The following is a 22,500-nucleotide window of genomic DNA, read 5'->3' on the forward strand; positions in this document are numbered from 1 at the left end:
GATGGACCCCCCACCCCACCCCCATCGTCATGTTCTCTACACACAGAGATGGACCCCCCACCTCTATCGTCATGTTCTCTACACACAGTGAGGACCCCCCTCCCCCATCGTCATGTTCTCTACACACAGTGAGGACCCCCCACCTTTATCGTCATGTTCTCTACACACAGAGATGGACCCCCCACCCCACCCCCATCGTCATGTTCTCTACACACAGTGATGGACCCCCCACCTCCATCGTCATGTTCTCTACACACAGAGATGGACCCCCCACCTCTATCGTCATGTTCTCTAGACACAGTGATGGACACCCCACCCCACCTCCATCGTCATGTTCTCTACACACAGTGATGGACACCCCACCCCACCCCCATCGTCATGTTCTCTACACACAGTGAGGACCCCCCTCCCCCCAATCATCACCCACCAAGGCCCCAGGAGAATGGTGTGAAGGATTTTCAGAAAGGTAAATGACTTAATTCTTTCACTGTTTAATGGCAGTGGGGTCAGGGGTCAGGGATTGGGAGAAGACATTTCTGCCTCCTGTTTCCCTGCTGTTGGGGTCAGAGGTCACTGCGGTTTGGGGTCAGAGGTCACTGCTGCAGGGGAGGTAATTTCTCCTTGACATGTCAAACCAGACCTTTTGGTTCTTTCTGTCCTGTCTTTGCTGTTGTATACATTGGTATGGTATTGCTGTTATGTCTTAACCAGTAGAGTGCCTATAAGACGTCAGCTGACGTCCTACAAAAAGTATTGCCATAGTGCCTATAAGACGTCCACTGACGTCCTGCATATGTTCTGATTTTTCCTTCATTGGAGTTTGGTTCAGTTCCCCAAAACAGACTCTGAACAGTTAGTTTGATGTGTCTGGATTATAAAAATACTATTTAAATGAACTTACATCAGGTAGAAGACCTCTTTCAACTCGATAATAATTTGCTAACTGACCACGTGATACACACATTTAAAAGGGGGTTGCATCATGTGCAAGCAAATGCATTGAAAACTGTGTCCAGTAAAGCAAACAGTCACAGTCAGCAGATTTACACAATTCTAAAAACTCTGCTTGTGCTTACGGACAGCTTTTGTGATGGAGAAGGATCTGTCTTGTCTGATGATTGGTTTGAAAACGAAGGTGATTGACGACAGTTATGAAACTAACAGCCCATTTGATGGTAGTTCAGTCCGTCCATCCAATCAGAGAGCGTTTTTGAACAAGTGGCTATGACTGACAGAATACATGCAGCCAGTGTTGGAAGAAGGGGATGAGAGGGAGAGGAGTGATGTAAGACAATAGGTCAAATGTCAGCCAGAGGTCATCAAGGGGGCGTGGCTTTTGGGAAGAGTGAACTCACATTTCAAAGCAGACAGAAGGCAGTCGACAACCGCCAATGCCCCACGATTTTCACGAAACGCAGTGCTGATCCTGCACTGGCCGTGAAACACGTGCTTTTTGTTTTTAAAGCTTTTTTTTCACTGAATCAGAGGGATGACTTGTTTGAAGACGCGGCAAGTTGGATGCACAGCAGGCAATTCAGTCGGCCCACGTGCATCTTGAAAGGAGTGAACGTCATCAAAGAACTTCACCCTGTCACTTGCAAACGCTCTTTGCTGTCAAAAAGCTTGCCAGTTCAGTTTCTGGGACTGATTGACCTTTTACGTTGACTTTACTCACTTTTGTCATTGTTTGGACAGTGATTTACTTACATGTCTGCAAGAGCTGTGATTTGTTTTCATAAACTTATAGCCTGTTTTAATTTCTTCTGCTGGTATAATCTGACAATAGGCTTGCTATTTCTAGCTGTATTTTGTTTGTTTTCTTTATGGATGTCATTATGTAGAGATGGAAATAGACTTTTTTGTTGCACAAAAATTATTATCTTGAGTTTACATGCCTGAACAGTTACCTGCAAAAAAAAGCCCAGAAGCAGAATCTACACTCATTTTACTTCACAAAAACATTTACTTTCTTTCTGTATCACCCATAGCTTTTGTGCTAGAATTGTTTGTGATTTATTACCCCCAAATCCTCAAAATTCCCTGGCAATGGGAGAGCACTTTTTTACAAAATTCTCTGGCACTGAACTGGTTAATTCTGTGTCATTGTCGAGGCCACTTTGTATCATGTTGTTGCTTAGACCCGTCTTAGTTATGTCATAAAAGACCTGTATAAGTTGTGTCATTTGTAAGACGAGTCTAAGAACTGTCTTCATTATGTGTCATTGTTAAGACTTGTCTTACTTATGTTTTATCTTAACTCATTCTACTCCAGGTACCAGTTAACTCGTGGTATGATTGCTTCCCCTGTGAACCAGGTACGAGTATTCTCATACCAACACACAATTCTACTTTGAACTACACATACTTAACCGTGACCCGCTAGTGCAGACTCTGGTAGGGGTCTGATTCCTGTCCTGTGCAAACTACTACCCGCCTATGTGGAGAAAACAAAAGTAGCTACAGCTGATTCTTTGGCGCTCATGTTTTGTGTCCGATGATGAATCACAACAGATCACAAAACTACTTGGTCTGATTGGGCGATCGAGCGCATATTACGGCGCAATCACAATCGACCGGCGGACACAGTGAATACTTAAGAAAATCGTGTTGACACTTACTTTCAAAATTTAAAATACAAAACTCATTTTATTACTTATTAATAAGCCTTGTGCACTATTAGATTATAAAAATATCTCTATACAGTTATGGGGGCTCTCATTTCCCCCCATTTCAAGTGGGCAAAAGGCCTTACAGGCCTAAAGGCCTTCATATTGACATGATATGATATGACACTGGGCCCTCTATCTCGGGCTCCGTTTACAGCTACCCTCCACCGCCTCTGCTTCCTCAAGTCAACTCCATACCTTCACCACCTCCTACGCCTTCTCCGGCGGGTTCTCAGGGTTTGTTTCATTATACTCAGGTCAGTGGTGTTGTTTCTCTTAATTCAATCGATCCACGATCGGTCTCAACCCACTCTGCATTTTCTCGGCCCTGCCAGTCGGCAGAAAGAAAATGCCGATCTGGATGTCGGCGGTATCTCAGATTTCTCCATGTTCCCGGACAGCCCACCGTGGACCTTTACACCTGAGGTCCGATTCGATCTGGCTTCGTACCGTAAAGACTCCACCAGTTCACTGGCCTACAGAACTGACTTTTTGGAACTCTGCCATAAATTTCCCACTTTCCAAAAAATCTTCACTGACAGTTCCAAGTCGGAAGACGGAGTCACTGCATCTGCATTCTGTCCCGCCTTCCCTGACCGGCCATCAACGGAACACATCCTGTCTGACAGCTCAGTGTACACTGCGGAACTGACCGCACTGGTTCTGGCAGTAAAAATGGTTCTCTGTTCGAAACAAAAGAGATTCATGATCTTTTCCGTCCCCTTGTCAGCCCTGGAGGCGATTGCCTGCAGGAATCTCACTCATCCCAAACTGCTGGAGTTCTACAATGCTTTTACTCTGGTAACGAAGAAAGGATATGATGCTGTGTTGTCCTGGGTTCCCAGTCATGTTGGCATTCGTGGTAACGAAAGGGCAGACCAGCTGGCCAAGAACGCTGTAAAGGAAGAATTATCGAGATCCTTCGTACCATACACAGACATGAAGCAGAAGGTGAACACTTATGGTAAGGATCTTTGGCAAGAGGAGTGGAACATCCAGACGGACAACAAGCTGTTCCAGATCCATCCAGACCTAAAAGAGACCCTCCCATCGGGGGTGAAGAACAGAAAGGAGGAGTCTGTGCTGTGCAGACTGCGTGCGGGGCACATTTTTTTTTTACCCATTCTTGCTTGTTGAAGGGGGAAGAGGCCCCTCGATGTATTCCATGTGATGAGCCTCTCACCATGAAACACGTGTTCCTTGACTGTTGGGATCTGCATGACGTTAGACACAGACATTACATGGCGGTTTCTCTGAAGACTTTGTTTTGTGATGTCCCTCCGTGGACGCTGATGGACTTCTTGAAAGAAGTGAACATTTTTAATCAGATTTGAAGATTTTAAACTATGGAAGGTTTTTAAACTTTTGAGTGGAAAGCTTAAATGGTGACTAGTTTTTATTGTTTAAAAAAAAAAAAAATTATTTACCCTTGACTTGTAGTAGGTATTAATGTGGCGATCGCCTTGAAATGGCCTCAGTGGTCGGCGAGGCTGTAAGCACCATAATTTTATTTGACCTCCTTGCATTGAGGCTCAACCGCACTCAAGTGAGACAACCCCATAGGGTACGTGTTTCCTTCCCTTCCTTTGATTGGAAGGGCTCTCAGTAAAGTGTGGTTTCAACACACTGACCTGATTCTCTTTACGCTACATTTATCAGCACAGCTGTGGTCCACAGACCTCACCCACAATACAGCTGCAGGCCTGAGTCGTCTTTGCCCGCACCAACATCCTTAGGTGATGCAGTACACCCTATCTCTGAGCCCCATCGCCCCTGGCAAGTGGTGTCGCCAACTCACCCACTCAAACTCAGACCCCTTAGCACATGCCCCCTCAGCCAGAGCTCACAGAGTCAGAGCATGGTCCTCTTTCCTTGCCTTTGCCCACTCAGCACGGCAATAAGACATGGAGGCTGCTTGCTGGAAAAACCCTGCTACCTTCATTGAATTCTACTTAGGGACGTCTCTCGCTTAAGGGATGGTGGCTCAGCATGCTGCACTGGTTGCGGCAAGTTGCCGTCAAAAGAGGGCGCTAGTCAGGGATGCAAAGGAGAGGTAACTTACTTCGGGAAGTTATCATCCGTAGCTACTTTCGTTTTCACCACATAGATGGGTATTAGTTTGCACAGGATAGGAATCAGACCCCTGCTGGAGTCTGCACTAGTGGGTCACAGTAAGTACGTTACTTAACCCTCAAAGTGCTGGATATAATAAAACATACTTACAGAAATCATGCTTAAAACAAAGGGATAGTTTGCCTCCGCTACCTGTGCTCTGATTTGGGGCATTTGTATGCTTATCAGTAAGAATAAATAGGTAAACCTATACATTTTTGGAAAGTAGAGTGAATGAAGAATCAGATAAAAGTAAGAAAAAGGCTGTACCTTGTATGCAGTTGGAGATATTCCATAGGATATAATTAACAAATTTTGCACACTCGTTTTCCAAAAACGTCAACCACAATGTTTATAGGTATTTTCACATCTTTTACAGAGTCAAAATCTCAAAATTGGAATTAAACTGTTGCAAAAATGTTCTGGCTGCAGAATCATGATATGAATATAACTGAAACAATGAAATTATAAGCATTGTATTATTTGTTTGAGACACACCCACCGACGCCACGCACGCGCACATCTACAATACTTTATGCAATCACAGGCAAAAACAGAAATAAATGTTTTCTTTTAGCTCATGTTGCTTTCAAAAGCAGCAAGAATGCTTTAAATCAAAATAATTTCCATTTTTCTAGCTTGATTTGGTCAAGAAATCGCAATAGACCCATGCCTAACCCACTTTACCACCCCTCCCCACCCCCATCACACACCCCCCAGTTTTTGTGGCTGGAGACACAAAACTGAATGAACAACAAGCAAGCCAGCATGCCCAAGTGTCAAAATAACAAAGCCGTTTTCACCAGAATCCCTGTCAGCAAATGAATCATCACTAGTGACAAGGTCACTCATTTCCTGAGCTTTGTCAACTTCAGTGTCACTCATTGTTTACAAAAAATACGAAGATCTGGACTTATAAACTCGGTCAAAGTTTGTGCAAACTCAAGCAGGGAGGCAGCAACACCAGAACGAGGCAGTTTTACGAAGGCTGCCGAGCATAGCCGTACGATGTCGGACCTTATGTAAACAGAGCCACGATCGTGGCCCATCGCACTTTACCGGGAAAGCCACGATCGTGGCTCATCGCGCTCTCCGGGTTAAACATAATTTGAAGAAGAAAATTTCCTTTCGTTCATTCTTGCTTGGTACAGTTTGCATTCTTAACTGAACGGTTTACAGATTCCGGAACCATGAAAACAAAGCTTCGTTTGACCGATTAAATCAACAGTTCTCCATCAGTTTTCGCAGTTTTAGTGAACCACCCTGTGTTTTCTACAGTGGTCTCACGCAGTGCTGGTCCAGAGGAGTTGTAGGCATGTAGCTGTGGGGTACAATGAGTTAATGATGTGTCATTGTTAAGACCTGTCTTAATGATGTGTCATTGTTATGACCTGTCGTAATTATGTCATTGTTATGGCCTGTCTTAATGATGTGTCATTGTTATGGCCTGTCTTAAAGATGTCAATGTTATGGCCTGTCTTAATGATGTGTCATTGTTATGGCCTGTCTCAATGATGTGTCATTGCTATGGCCTGTCTTATGTCATTGTTATGTCCTGTCTATGTCATTGTTATGGCCTGTCTTAATGATGTCATTGCTATGGCCCATCTTAATTATGTCATTGCTATGGCCTATCTTAATTATGTGTCACTGTTATGGCCTGTCTTAATAATGTGTCATTGCTATGGCCTGTCTTAATTATGTCATTGTTATGGCCTGTCTTAATGATGTGTCATTGCTATGGCCTGTCTTAATGATGTGTCATTGCTATGTGTGTTCCTATTTCATTTGTTCAGGTTGGTCTCTTCTTGGTGAAATTTTAATGTGCCAAGTTTGTGCACACAGCTGGTGCATCAGGTGATGTAAATGGGGAAGAGAGGAAACTTTCAACAGAGCAGTGCATGTTGACAGGTTGATTGTTCATATTGTATGGTGCTACAGGCTGACTGACTGTAGAGCAGTGTGTGTTGACAGCTTGACTGTAGAGCAGTGTGTGTTGAAAGGTTTGTCTGTAAATGTCTGTAGAGCAGTGTGTGTTGACAGGTTGACTGACTGTAGAGCAGTGTGTTGACAGGCTGGCTGACTGTAGAGCAGTGTGTGTTGACAGGTTGACTGTCTGTAGAGCAGTGTGTGTTGACAGTTGACTGTCTGTAGAGCAGGTTGACTGTAGAGCAGTGTGTGTTGACAGGCTGACTGTAGAGCAATGTGTTGACAAGTAGACTATAGAGCAGTGTGTGTGTTGACAGGTTGACCATCTGTAGTGTGTGTTGACAGGTTGACTGTAGAGCAGTGTGTGTTGACAGCTTGACTGTAGAGCAGTGTGTGTTGAGCAGTGTGTGTTGACAGGTTGACTATCTGTAGAGCAGTGTGTGTTGACATGCTGACTGTAGAGCAGTGTGTGTTGACAGGTTGATTGTAGAGCAGTGTGTGTTGACAGGTTGAGTGTTCAGGTTCCGTGGTGATGTCTGCTCAACAACTAAGGTTGTGGGAATGTTGATTGGGAGAAGAAAAGGAATGATGTCTGTGTTCTTCAAGAGCTGTTGATTGTTACCATTGACTGTGATGTTTGTGGGGAGACTTGACGACACTACTGTGATAGTGTGAATCATGGAGATTGTTTATTGTACTGCTTTCTTTTGTGTAAAAACCTATTTTACAGAGACACTGTCTCTTGTTGTTCTTGGATCTTGTTACTGACACATTGACTGGAAACTACATACCCACCCTCACATTGTTGACAACACCATTACTGTTGATGATCTTCAGGCATTTATGTGTAGTGATTTGTTAATTGTGTGATATTGCTTTTGTATGTGGAACATTTTTTTAGCTTCCTATTGTCTTTAAATGTGCTCTTTGAGGGTCACCTAGCATTGTGATCTTTACTGATGTTTTTAAAGTGAGATAAGAATGTATGTGATATGTCACTTATTTTCTATTTGATATTGTGTGTTGATATTCCGTCACTATTTTCTTTTTGATATTGTGTATTAAGTGAATATGAAAAAGTGTGTACGTGGTATTTCTAAAGGGATTGGGTTCTGGGTGTTTTGTACAGTTGCTGTTTTAGAGCAGAATAGAGCCTACAATGAGGTGAGTAGATGAGGTGAGTAGAAAATGAAAGGGAAAAGCAGTAACCCCCCCCAAAAAAAAACAAACACACACACACACTTTGCAGTAAATCACTGACCATATGGATTTGATATTCTGTTTTACTAACGAGATTCTGACAGCGATCAATGACAATGTGAGTAGAGTGACATGCTGATGTCAAACTACTCAATATTATTATCAATATTAAATACACAATTCACAGCTCATTTCTGTACAGCTGATATCTGTACAGCTGATATCTCCACAGTAAATGTAAAATCCTTCAGAAATGACAGTCTGGAAGCACACAATCATGGCAAGATCAATGTTTAAAATGCCGTTACTTTCCACTCGCTCCGGATGAAAGGCCCTGATTGGCCCTACTGTTTACAACCGTTTCAGATGAATGGCCCCGATTGGGGTCTTAGATGGTTTTGAAATTTTGGAGTGGCACCCAATTTCCATAATGTTATGAGTCAAGAATATCTTTGACCTTTCCACTCTCCTCTGCCACCAATAAATGAAGTGTTTTTTGCTGTGCTTGTGACTGGTTCACATGAACAGCGTGTGTCAACAATGGCGTCTGACCCAGTTTCGTCTCGGTCACAAGGCGGACAACAGAATTAGATAAAGGGACCATATTATGCCTATATAACACTACAGGTCACCAGTGTGTGCAAATTTCAATCAAAAAAAATATGGATAGTTTTATCATCTCACTGTATGATAGCACAAGAAGGGAGGAATTTTGTTTTTGTTTTTTTTTTGGTCCCCAACTAACTTTTGTTACAGATCAGTTTGGAAGTTTTCAGCTCATAAATTCTTACATTTGTTTTTTGGTGAATTTATTTCTAACCCATACAAATGGGTTGTCTATCAAAAAAACAAATGTTAGAATTTATGAGCTGAAAACTTCCAACTGATCTGTAACATAAGTTAGTTGGGGAAATAGACTTCCTCTCTTCTTATGCTATCATACACAGAACTGATGAAAGTGTCCATATTTTTTGTTCTTAATTTGCACTCACTGATGACAGAACGTTATATAGGCATGATATGGCCCCATCATTCTGTGGTCTGCCTTGTGACTGAGGCTAAACTGGGTCAGACACCATTGTTGACACACTGTTCATGTGAACCAGTCACTGTTAAATGTAAGATATGAGCTCATAACGCCATTATGGAAATTGGGTGCCACTCTGCCCCTGATTGGGGCGTCTGAAACGTTGTGAAGGGGCCATCCAGAGTGAGTAATCCATCATGAATCTCTTTTGCAAAAATCTAGAAACACCACACTTTAATTGATTCTTTATAATCCCAATAAAAATAATGCTTAGGATTTTCTTTACACAGCAGTAACTTCCACACCCTTAAGTGACACCACCTAACTAGGATGTGTGCTTAGAGAGTGATGCTAGAGAGCTAGGACATGTGCCTAGAGAATGGTGCCACTAGCTAGGATGTGTGGCTAGAAAGTGATGTCACTTCACTTTCTAGGCACATGTCCTAGCTAAGTGACATCACTTTCTTGCCACACACCCAAGCTAGGCACACACAACTTAAGCTAAAAAGCTAGTGGCACCACTCTCTAGGCAGGTGGCGTCACTCTCTAAGTACACATCCTAGCTAAGTGATGTCACTCTAGCCACATGTCCCCACTCTCTAGGCACCTAGCAAAGTGACATCACTCAAACCACACATCCTAGCTAGTGGCACCAATCTTGGCCCATTTCCTAGCTAGGTGACTTCACTTTCTAGCCACATGTCCTAGCTGGGACATGTGCCAAGAGAGTGCCTAGCAAGTGACACCACCTAGAAAGTGACATCACTTAGCTAAGACATGTGCCAAGCTAGGACATGTGGCTAGAAAGTGATGTCACTTGACGTTCTAGCCATATACCCTAGCTTGTGACACCACTCTTGGCACACATCTTAAGCTAGTGGCACCACTCTAGGTGCGTGTCCTAGCTAGTGGCACCACTCATGTCCTAAGTGACGTCACTCTCTAGGCACATGTCCTAGCTAAGGTGGCGTCACTCTCTAGCCACATGTGCTAGCTAGATGACATCACTTTCTAGCCGCATGTCCTAGCTATGTCACTTAGCTAGGAATGTGCCAAGAGTGGTGCTACTAGCTAGATGTGTGTCTAGTAAGTGATGCCACCTAGCTAGGACATGTGCCTAGAATGGTGCCACATAACTAGGACACGTGCCTAGAAAGTGATGTCACTTAGCTAGGACATGTCTCTAGAGAGTGGTGCCACTTGCTAGGATGTGCCTAGCTAGGACACGTGCCTAGAAAGTGATGTCACTTAGCTAGGACATGTAGCTAGAGTGGTTCCACTAGGTAGGATGTGTGCCTTAAAGTGACGCCACCTAGCTAGGACATGTGATGCTAGCTAGGACATGTGGCTAGAGAGTGACGTCACCTAGCTAGGATGTGTGCCTAGCCAGGAAGCCCCACCTAATACTGCTGACCTTCAAAGTTTAAGATCAGTATTCCATTCCTGTACATATTATTGGGTAGGTTCCGTCTTCAAGTGGAGCGTTTCTCAAGAAAACGATGAAAAGTTCAACATTCCAAATCATACATAAATGTAACTTCCCTCTTAATCATACGAAAGGAAGGATGCCCAGTTTGAAAGGATTTTACATGATGATCAGTTTCTGGTACACAATTTTAAAAACTCAACAAGAAAAATAAACTTAAGCTAAAAAGCTAGTGGCACCACTCTCTAGGCACATGTCCAAGCCAGGTGGCGTCACTCTCTAAGTACACATCCTAGCTAGTGGCACCACTCATAGCTAAATGATGTCACTCTCTAGCCACATGTCCCCACTCTCTAGGCACCTAGCAAAGTGACATCACTCTAGCCACACATCCTAGCTATGTCACTTAGCTAGGACATGTGCCAAGAGTGGTCCCACTTGTTAGGATGTGTGCCAAGCTAGGACGTGTGGCTAGAAAGTGATGTCACTTGATGTTCTAGCCATATACCCTAGCTTGTGACACCACTCTCTTGGCACACATCTTAAGCTAGTGGCACCACTCTAGGTGCGTGTCCTAGCTAGTGGCACCACTCATGTCCTAAGTGACGTCACTCTCTAGGCACATATCCTAGCTAAGGTGGCGTCACTCTCTAGCCACATGTGCTAGCTAGATGACATCACTTTCTAGCCGCATGTCCTAGCTATGTCACTTAGCTAGGAATGTGCCAAGAGTGGTGCTACTAGCTAGGATGTGTGTCTAGTAAGTGATGCCACCTAACTAGGACATGTGCCTAGAATGGTGCCACATAACTAGGACACGTGCCTAGAAAGTGACATCACTTAGCTAGGACATGTCTCTAGAGAGTGGTGCCACTTGCTAGGATGTGTGCCTAGCTAGGACATGTGCCTAGAAAGTGATGTCACTTAGCTAGGACATGTGCCTAGAAAGTGACGCCACCTAGCTAGGACATGTGACGCCACCTAGCTAGGACGTGGCTAGAGAGTGACGTCACCTAGCTAGGACATGTGCCTAGAGTGACGTCACCTAGCTAGGATGTGTGCCTAGCCAGGAAGCCCCACCTAATACTGCTGACCTTCAAAGTTTAAGATCAGTATTCCATTCCTGTACATATTATTGGGTAGGTTCCGTCTTCAAGTGGAGCATTTCTCAAGAAAACGATGAAAAGTTCAACATTCCAAATCGTACATAAATGTAACTTCTTAAGAAAACTAAACGCAGCAAAAAACACCAGAACAATAATGGAGAAATGATTAAGTTCTTTCATCCTCTGATGGGGATACAGCAAATCAATCAATTCAACTGCAAAGAATTCTGCCGAGTTCTATGAAGACCCGAGTGAAAATGGTTCTCAGTGCCACTGTCACCAAATGGGATGTAATGATCAACACGCTATGTTTGTTATTCCAACTTCATCACACTAAGGTCCCATGTGCAGTGTGCACGTAAAAGAACCCATGACAACAAGTGTCGTCCGTGGCAAATTTCTGTAGAAAAATCCCCAATTTGACAGCACAGTGTGAAACACATGCTGATAGAAAAAGGTGGCACTGCACTGTGGGAACACTCTCTCTCAGGAAGGAGCTGCCAGAATTCCAGTCAGGGGAATCTGTTGTGATAATACCATACAAAATAAACACTTCCAATTCCTTCAGCAAGAAGGTGACACAGTTCACTGGGGAGGGGAGAGGGAATAGAAATGTCCTCCTCTCCTGCACTGCAGCCGCAATCATCATCATCATTCCCTCCATGTTCTAGAGGCCTGACCCAACTCCACTGACTCAGAAATTGTACAGCTCTTCCTCCAGCCAACAACTGCCTTCGTTGCACAGACTAGGGTGTCCCTCTGACCAATGAGAACAGAACCCCTCCATGTTTAATTTCATTGAGGGCAGTCACCTGACTGTTAAGACTGGGCTGTCAGCCCACTGAGATGAGACAGTGCTGACAGGTCAGGATGTCAGTCGCCACTCTGAATCTGGACTTTGTGAAGCCATCTGAAAGGAGAGAAGAAATACCTTGGTTCCGGCATCCACACTGTCACCATAGTAACTGTACACACTGTAACCATGGTAACCGTGCACACAGTTACAATGTAACAGTACAACACTAACCATGGTAATCATACACACTGTCACCATAGTAACCATGCCACACAGTTACCTTACATAGTCTGTTCACTTTTACAGACACCAGCATGTCCATCAACAATGTCCACATTTGTGCTGGCAATAAGATTAAAATCAACAGGAATAAAACAAACCATCAGTTATTACTCCTCTTTTAAACTGGTGCTTCCTTCAACTGTCCCGACATATGTGTTTTTTTCAATTCTAACACGCACACACATACACTCATACCCACCCATGTATGCACAGGCACACACCACACATGATGTATCTACCAATGATTTTGCTGTGAAGTCACAGAGATCCATGAGGTGGGTGTGCCTGACAGCCATACATCTAGACAGGTGATAATGTTGATACAAAAACCCCTCACAAATAACACACTGGTGACAATGTCAATACAAAAAACCCTCACAAATAACAATGCCAACAATATTCATTACAATTTTGTTTGATTTGCTAACAACACCATCTGATGCTCACACACAAGCACACACAATCATTTTTTACAAACATACACACACACAACCGTTTTTTTTCTTTCTCAATACACCAATGTAAAAAATGTTCAGTCTTGCTGGCTGTGTGACAGCGAAGTCCTTTGTCCTGTTAACAAGTGCTCACAATCCACACAGCGAAGTCCTTTGTCCTGTTAACAAGTGCCCTCAATCCACACAGCGAAGTCCTTTGTCCTGTTAACAAGTGCCCTCAATCCACACAGCGAAGTCCTTTGTCCTGTTAACAAGTGCCCACAATGCATACAGTGGAAATCTTTGGCCTGTTAACAAGTGCCCACAATCCACACCTAACTCCTTTGGCCCGTTTACAAGTGCCCACAATCCACACCGAAGTCCTTTGGCCTGTTTACAAGTGCCCACAATCCACACAGTGAAGAGGCAATGCACAATTTAAACACCAATGTTCACCGTCTTGTAGCTGCATCATGTTTCCTCACAGGCAGTGACGTGTGCTGCTGTCCTGTGCCTCACACTCCACACTTCTGCTGCTGTCATGTGCGTCACACTTCGAAAGAAAGTAAAATCCTTTTTCTTCTTCACCCAACAGTCCACACTTCAAACAGAAAGAAATCCTCCTTTTTCACCTAAGAATATACACTTTCCTTCAATTCCTGTGACACGAATATATATATATAATGACATGAATTATTGTACATGATTCTTTGGAAATGGTGTATTAAACCACTGTTACAAAAGTAAATAAAAGAGAATATTCGTTCCCAAATCACTGGCCAAATAAAACTACAAAAATCATTGTCATAAAATCTTTTAAAACTTATTCCTCAAGAAAAAAACACAACAAAAACCATCTTAACACAGAACCAAGGAAAGCACCATGTCTGTCCAGCATCTCGGTGAATAGATCTGTCAGAGAAACACTGCGTACCTCTGCCATGTGACAGCTTAAACCTCATGCTGCATGTTACAGAACAAAACAGCTATGTATCACTTATGGTGCATATGTGATTCACACCTTTCCATTTTGATTTGTAAGTAGAGAGGTGGGGGGTTCGAGAAAGGGTAAAGAGCAGGTTACCCAACTGAGTTGGACACAGCCCTTTACCTCACAGGTACACAGACAAGGCTTGTTCATCATGGACATGAACAACACTGCATGTTGGTGGAAAAGAAGAAAACCAATAAAACCCAAACTGTACACTACATGGAAACACTTCAAAAGACAGCGGCAGTAAGTGAGGCCTTCAGCTTTTCATCCGACACCGTCTTTACTCCACACTTCCTGCAGTGTGACCAACACCACCACAAGAGAACACAAAACACCACCCTGACCACTCAACACCACCACAGCCATCACCATCACGGGCACACACCACATGATGGGCATTCACATCACAGGCACACACCACATGATGGGCATTCACACCACAGGCACACACCACATGGGCATTCACATCACAGGCACACACCACATGATGGGCATTCACTTCACAGGCACACACCACATGACAGGCACACACCACATGACGGGCACACACCACATGACGGGCACACACACACACACGACGGGCTACACACATACCACAGACACCACATAACAAGCACACACCACATGATGGGCATACATGCACCACATCACAGGCACATACCACAGTACAGGCATACACATCACACACCACATAACGGGCATACACACACAATCATATGCTGGGCATATGAATACACACATCACACACATGACGGGCATACACACACACACACACACAGACGGGCATACACACATCACACACCCAATGATGGGCACACACACATCACATGATGTGCATACACATCAAGGGTACACACATCACATGACAGGCATACACATCACATGCACACATCACATGACAGGCACACACTACAGACTCCACATGACGGGCACACAAAGGGAGAAGACATGAGGTGAGAAAGTGGCACGTGCACACCATGTGAATGTATCTCCAGCCTGTACACTTGTCATCTTACAGTATCAGCACACAATGACAGTGTGTCCAGCGATGAGTTGTCTGTCAAACAGTGTGTCCAGCGATGAGTTGTCTGTCGAACACAGCCAGCATGGTGTATGATGTCTATCAGCCAGTGTGGTGAGAGATTTGTCTGTCAAACAGCATGGTGTGCAATAAGTTGTCTGTCAAACAGCATGGTGTGCGATGAGTTGTCCAAACAGCATGGTGTGCGATGAGTTGTGTATCAAACAGCCAGCATGGCGAGCGAAGAGTTGTCCAACAAACACAGCCAGCCAGCCAGCCAGTGACCCTTGAAGCATGAGGTCAGGGTGGTGCCCCTCAGGTATGGTCCACAGGTGTGTACGGGACCTGAGGTCTCACGGCCGGGTTGCTGTCGGTGTTGGGGCGCAGCTTGAAACAGGTGTGCGTGACGTACCTGTCGTTAGGGTCCGACCCCTCTGTCCTGCCTTGCGGGGTGGGGGCGGGGTCCTTGTGCACAAACAGAGCTGTCGTCTCTCCGTTCAGCAGAGAGTCCCCATCCAGGGGAACCATGGCCAGCTTTTCCTGTCACACAGCACACAGGTCAGTATAGTGTTTCCTGTCACACCGCACACAGGTCAGTACAGTGTTTCCTGTCACACACAGGACACAGGTCAGTACAGTGTTTCCTGTCACACAGCACACAGGTCAGTACAGTGTTTCCTGTCACACAGCACACAGGTCAGTACAGTGTTTCCTGTCACACAGCACACACAGGTCAGTACAGTGTTTCCTGTCACACAGCACACAGGTCAGTACAGTGTTTCCTGTCACACAGCACACAGGTCAGTACAGTGTTTCCTGTCACACAGCACACAGGTCAGTACAGTGTTTCCTGTCACACACAGGTCAGTACAGTGTTTCCTGTCACACACAGGTCAGTACAGTGTTTCCTGTCACACAGCACACAGGTCAGTACAGTGTTTCCTGTCACACAGGTCAATACAGTGTTTCCTGTCACACACAGCACACAGGTCAGTACAGTGTTTCCTGTCACACACAGCACACAGGTCAGTACAGTGTTTCCTGTCACACAGCACACAGGTCAGTACAGTGTTTCCTGTGTCACAGCACACAGGTTCCCCCCCCCCCCCCCCCCCCCCCCCAGTCCTTGTCCACACTGTGTTGAGGTCAGGCTGTGTCTGTGGCAGGCTGACACCCCCTCACCCCCCAGAGGTAACGCATCTGTCTGGGAAGCGAGATAATCTGAGGACGCTGGTTTGAATCACACCAGCAGTCACCAGTATTTTCTCCCCCTCCACTACACCTTGAGTGGTGGTCTGGACGCTAGTCATTAGGATGAGATGATAAACCACTTAGGAAAACAAAATCGCACACAGAAAAAAATACCCCCCCAATACAAAAAAATGGGTGGCGCTGTCAGTGTAGCAATACGCTCTCCCTGGGGAGAGCAGCCCGAATTTCACACAGAGAAATCTGTTTTGACAAAAAAAAAGTGATACAAATACAAATACCCCCTCCCCCACCCCCAACCTACACCCACCTGACTGTTGTGGCAGCGGAAGAGGTGCCAAGACGGCAGAGATCTCTGGTCAGCAGAACTGGAGTTGATGGTCTCTGTGCTCGTCTTCTGGTATGTGGGGTTGGCATAGGTCAGGGTTCGAAACTCCTCCACGTTGTAGTGTCTCCGCCGGTGTCTGAACAAAGCAACGTGGGGCAGGTGTGTAGGTGGTGACGGCGTTCCACATGACCACACACACAGCTTCTCACCTCGTCCACATGAAGATGACCACATGCACACAACTTCTCACCTCGTCCACATGAAGATGACCACACACACACAACTTTTCACCTCGTCCACATGACCACACAGACACACACAGAGACACACACACCAGTACTCACCTCCTCCACATGAAGAAGATGACGACAACACAGACACACACCAGAACCAGGATGATTCCCAGAGCGATGTAGGCACCTTGGGCACCTGTGTCTGTGGACATAGCAACAGTGTCAGCAACTTCAAACATACTGCCATCAACACGACAGAACACCTGTGTCTGTGGACATAGCGACAGTGTCAGCAACTTCAAACATACTGCCATCAACACGACAGAACACCTGTGTCTGTGGACATGGCGACAGTGTGGCTCTCCCTGGGGAGAGCAGCCCAAATTTCTCACAGAGAAATCTGTTGTGACAAAAAGAGTAATACAAAACAATCAGAAGCAATGCACTACAATCATCACAACTGACATCACCACAACACACTATCACCATGAAGAGAACACCCACCTGAGGACTGAGACCTGTTGGCACTGATGTCCTGGTCACACAACCCTTTCTGGGCCTCACTCTCTGTGCACCTGTTGACACACATCACACACCTGTTGACACACATCACACGCCTGTTGACACATAACACACACTTCAACAGCTGTTGACACACAACACACACTACCTGCTGATCCATACACACACCAACATATACACACACGACCCTAGAAAAGAAACACATGCAAACACAGAGATGTAACACACACAAGCAAGCTTCTAATGCCTTCATAAAACTGTGTTCCAGTTTAATGAAAGAATCACTTTCTCAAAGAAAAAAAAAGAAAATTAAAACAATGTTAAAAAAAAGTGAAAAAACCCCAGGAAATAGATGTGTCCCTTGAACACCAAAGAATGGTGTTACTAACTTCCAACCACACAGACTGGTGTGGGGGACAAAGCAGGACCTGACTATTGTCACAGCCATCAAACTAAACAGTACTATTGTTGGAACATAGTTGTTACATTGTTTCAGAGTTAAGTTGTTTTAGAACAAATATTAAAAGCCCTTGAAATAGTGTCGACCCGCCCACCACTTCAACATGTTATATTGGATAGGTGAGTGTCAGAGAGATTTACTGAGGAGAGGAGAGTTTGGAGGGGACAGACGAGGTTTAAAGAGGTGAGAAGAGAACCCTATGGAGTTAGAGATGGACAGTCAAGAGAAGAAATAGGCGATATTAGATCAGATATGCCCCCTTAGCCCTGAACATAAATATGGACGTACATACAAAATATCAACCAAGACACGGGCTTAATGACCAGTCATACAAACATTTATTCATTCACCAATGACATCAAATTTTAATATTACTCTACTCCGACGCACCTTGCACTCTTTCAGTCATACATCTACTCTAACACACATTCATACATATTCACTCAACCAAGTCCTTCAACCCTTATGTAGGTCACTAAATTGATTTATAGTCTTCCGTCAAGTTCCACCTCGAACTGTCCAGGGAAATACTAATGATAACACTTTTTCTTTTACCAGGATAGCATCCACAAGAAAATCACGATGATTATTCTTCACTCCCTTCAGAGTCCAACTGTTCAACCAGCAGATCTAAACGCCGAGGATAAACACTGATGCTATCCCACGCTGATGAAGAGCCATTGATGCTAACCCAATGTTAAATGAAGTTAAGTGATGCCCTCCTAGTGTTGATGACGATCAAAGAAGCTACCCCAAGTTGACAAAGAATACGAAGCTGACCCAGTTACCCATCCCGATGTAAATTAAACGTCTATCTGTTGCCCACCCCAAAAGCTGATCCACAGTTCCGCCTTGATGTAGTAAAAATAAAGCCTGTCCGAAGCCTACCCCACAGCTGATGCACAGTCTTGCCGTTAACTCTACACTCCTAACTTGTTACTGCCCTGTTTCGGGAGTCTAAAGCTAGAATATACACAGAATACAATGAAACTGAACCCTACTGGAACAAATCTAGTACTACTGAAGGCTCCAACAGACTGTTTTCCAATAACAGTTTCCAGAACACAAAAGATTTTTTTGTTTATATCTAAAGTGACTTCTAACTGGGACTCTTCCCAAACAACAGATCTCTATAGATCTATATAGTGATACAATACTAAATCACTATATAGATGTATTCTGTGTATATTCTAGCTTTAGACTCCCGAAACGGGTGAGTAACAAGTTATGGCGTGTTTATTAGCCTAATAATCCTAGTGCAAATCCTTAAGGATTTAGGATTCCAAGCAGGCAAAATTCGTCTGTCCTGTCAGTTACGTGTTTTGAGGTGGTGGGCTACTCCGGGCTGTGGGCTGTGTCGCGGTGAGCTATTCTGCGCTGGGCCGCGCTGTATGTTCCGTGTTGTATTGATGTCAGGCATTCTGGAGACTCCAGGGTCCATTTTCTGTGCTCCATCTTGTACCCCATTTCCACTTACCATTTCCCTTACTCCCCTGCTAAAGGACTACGACCCTCTACCATCTTTTGGGATCTACGCCTGTAGAGTTAACGGCCAGACTGTGCATCAGCTGTGGGGTAGGCTTCGGACAGGCTTTATTTTTACTACATCAAGGCGGAACTGCGGATCAGCTTTTGGGGTGGGTAACTGGGTCAGCTTCGTATTCTTTGTCAACTTGGGGTAGCTTCTTTGATCGTCATCAACATTGGGAGGGCATCACTTAACTTCATTTAACATTGGGAGGGCATCACTTAACTTCATTTAACATTGGGTTAGCATCAATGGCTCTTCATCAGCATGGGATAGCATCAGTGTTTATCCTCGGCGTTTAGATCTGCTGGTTGAACAGCTGGACTCTGAAGGGAGTGAAGAATAATCATCGCCATTTTCTTGTGGACGCTATCCTGGTAAAAGAAAAAGTGTTATCATTAGTATTTCCCTGGACAGTTCAAGGTGGAACTTGACGGAAGACTATAGATCAATTTAGTGACCCATATAAGGGTCGAACGACTTGGTTGAGTGAATGTGTGTTAGAGTAGATGTATGACTGAGAGAGTGCAAGGTGCGTCGGAGTAGAGTAATATTAAAATTTGATGTCATGGGTGACTGAATAAATGTTTATATGACTGGTCATTAAGCCCGTGTCGTGGTTGATATTTTTTATGTACGTCCATATCTATGTTCAAGGCTGAGGGGGCATATCTGATCTAATATCGCTTATTTCTTTTCTTGTCTTTCCATCTCTAACTCCATAGGGTTCTCTTCTCACCTCTTTAAACCTCGTCTGTCCCCTCCAAACTGTCCTCTCCTCAGTAAATCTCTCTGACAACCATCACTATCCTGTACTGACCACAGACAGCCCTCACAGGATGGGGTGGGGACAAAGCAGGGTCTGACCATCACTCTATCCTGTATTTCTGACCACTGACACTCTGTGTGATATTTCTGGCCACACACACTTCCCCTTACTCACAGCTTGGAAGGGCGATGACTGATGTCCAGATTAACAATGTCGTCCTCATCGTGACCTTGACCTACTGGAGCTGAAACAACATCACTTGCTGGTCATGTCTCCACACAGGTCAGGTCAGGGAGGAACAGTCAGTGGTCACATCAGCCCGGTCAGGTCAGGGAGGAACAGTCAGTGGTCACATCAGCCAGGTCAGGTCAGGGAGGAACAGTCAGTGGTCACATCAGCCAGGCCAAGTCAGGGAGGAACAGTCAGTGGTCACATCAGCCAGGTCAGGGAGGAACAGTCAGTGGTCACATCAGCCAGATCAGGTCAGGGAGGAACAGTCAGTGGTCACATCAGCCAGGTCAGGTCAGGTAGGAACAGTCAGTGGTCACATCAGCCAGATCAGGTCAGGTAGGAACAGTCAGTGGTCACATCAGCCAGGTCAGGTCAGGGAGGAACAGTCAGTGGTCACATCAGCCAGGCCAAGTCAGGTAGGAACAGTCAGTGGTCACATCAGCCAGGTCAGGTCAGGTAGGAACAGTCAGTGGTCACATCAGCCAGGCCAGGCCAGGTCAGGTAGGAACAGTCAGTGGTCACATCAGCCAGATCAGGTTAGGTAGGAACAGTCAGTGATCACATCAGCCAGGCCAGATCAGGTCAGGTCAGAACAGTCAGTGGTCACATCAGCCAGGTCAGGCCAGGGAGGAACAGTCAGTGATCACATCAGCCAGGTCAGGTCAGAACAGTCAGTGATCACATAAGCCAGATCAGGTCAGGTAGGAACAGTCAGTGATCACATCAGCCAGGTCAGGTCAGGTAGGAACAGTCAGTGGTCACATCAGCCAGGTCAGGTAGGAACAGTCAGTGGTCACATCAGCCAGGTCAGGCCAGGGAGGAACAGTCAGTGGTCACATCAGCCAGGTCAGGTCAGGTAGGAACAGTCAGTGGTCACATCAGCCAGGTCAGGTAGGAACAGTCAGTGGTCACATCAGCCAGGTCAGGTCAGGTAGGAACAGTCAGTGGTCACATCAGCCAGGTCAGGTCAGGTAGGAACAGTCAGTGGTCACATCAGCCAGGTCAGGTCAGGTAGGAACAGTCAGTGGTCACATCAGCCAGGTCAGGTAGGAACAGTCAGTGGTCACATCAGCCAGGTCAGGCCAGGGAGGAACAGTGATCACATCACAAAACGACCAACAACACTCAGAGCTCTCCAGAAAAAAAAAATATAACAGGACCAGCCAGGCAGAAAGGGAAGAGACAACAGAAAGGAAAAAGTCAGAAACAGAGTGTCAGAAAAGAGGACATTTCCTGTACAGAGTGGGGACACTGTGTTCACAGTGAAAGACCCCCCACCCTCACACACTGTTCACACTGAAAGACCCCCCACCCTCACACACTGTTCACACTGAAAGACACCCCACCCCACACACTGTTCACACTGAAAGACACCCCACCCTCACACACTGTTCACACTGAAAGACCCTCCACCCCACACACTGTTCACACTGAAAGACACCCCACCCCCACACACTGTTCATACTGAAAGACACCCCACCCTCACACACTGTTCACACTGAAAGACCCTCCACCCCACACACTGTTCATACTGAAAGACACCCCACCCCCACAAACTGTTCACACTGAAAGACACCCCACCCCCACACACTGTTCACACTGAAAGACACCCCACCCTCACACACTGAAAGACCCTCCACCCCACACACTGTTCACACTGAAATACCCTCCACCCCACACACTGTTCACACTGAAAGACCCCCCACCCCCACACACTGTTCATACTGAAAGACACCCCATCCCCACACACTGTTCACACTGAAAGACACCCCACCCCCACACACTGTTCACACTGAAATACCCTCCACCCCACACACTGTTCACACTGAAAGACCCCCCACCCCCACACACTGTTCATACTGAAAGACACCCCATCCCCACACACTGTTCACACTGAAAGACACCCCACCCCCACACACTGAAAGACCCTCCACCCCACACACTGTTCACACTGAAAGACCCTCCACCCCACACACTGTTCATACTTAAAGACCCCCCACCCCCACACACTGTTCATACTTAAAGAACCCCCACCCCCCAAAAATCCCCACACACTGTTCATACTGAACCCCCCTCCCCATACTGTTCATACTGAAAGACCCCCAGAGTACTGTTACACATCCCAATGACAGGTGGGGACAGACAGACAGACAGACCTGTGACACAGGGCATGAGGTATGGCAGGTTGGGGCAGGCACACATTAAAACACACACACACGCACACGCA

At 45.5% G+C, this 22,500-nt stretch overlaps 1 protein-coding gene across 5 annotated transcripts in view; it reads right to left on the minus strand.

Annotated features, from left to right (window-relative positions):
- Positions 1–7,976: 7,976 nt before the first annotated feature.
- Positions 7,977–22,500, minus strand: part of LOC143300937 (low-density lipoprotein receptor-related protein 4-like) — a 139,920-nt gene continuing 125,396 nt past the window's right edge. For 2 of the 5 annotated variants that reach the window (XM_076614881.1, XM_076614880.1), the window contains exons 34-38: positions 20,217–20,286; positions 17,268–17,338; positions 16,875–16,965; positions 16,513–16,666; positions 7,977–15,533 (exon numbers count right to left, since the gene is read on the minus strand). In XM_076614881.1, the coding sequence (XP_076470996.1) occupies positions 15,309–15,533; positions 16,513–16,666; positions 16,875–16,965; positions 17,268–17,338; positions 20,217–20,286 (611 nt within the window). In that variant the 3' untranslated portion in view covers positions 7,977–15,308. The remainder of the gene's footprint in view (positions 15,534–16,512; positions 16,667–16,874; positions 16,966–17,267; positions 17,339–20,216; positions 20,287–22,500) is intronic. The other 3 variants (XR_013057714.1, XR_013057715.1, XR_013057713.1) reach the window with 3 other exon arrangements.

The sequence above is a fragment of the Babylonia areolata genome, chromosome 27 (assembly GCF_041734735.1).
Source record: "Babylonia areolata isolate BAREFJ2019XMU chromosome 27, ASM4173473v1, whole genome shotgun sequence".
NCBI lineage: Eukaryota > Metazoa > Mollusca > Gastropoda > Neogastropoda > Buccinidae > Babylonia > Babylonia areolata.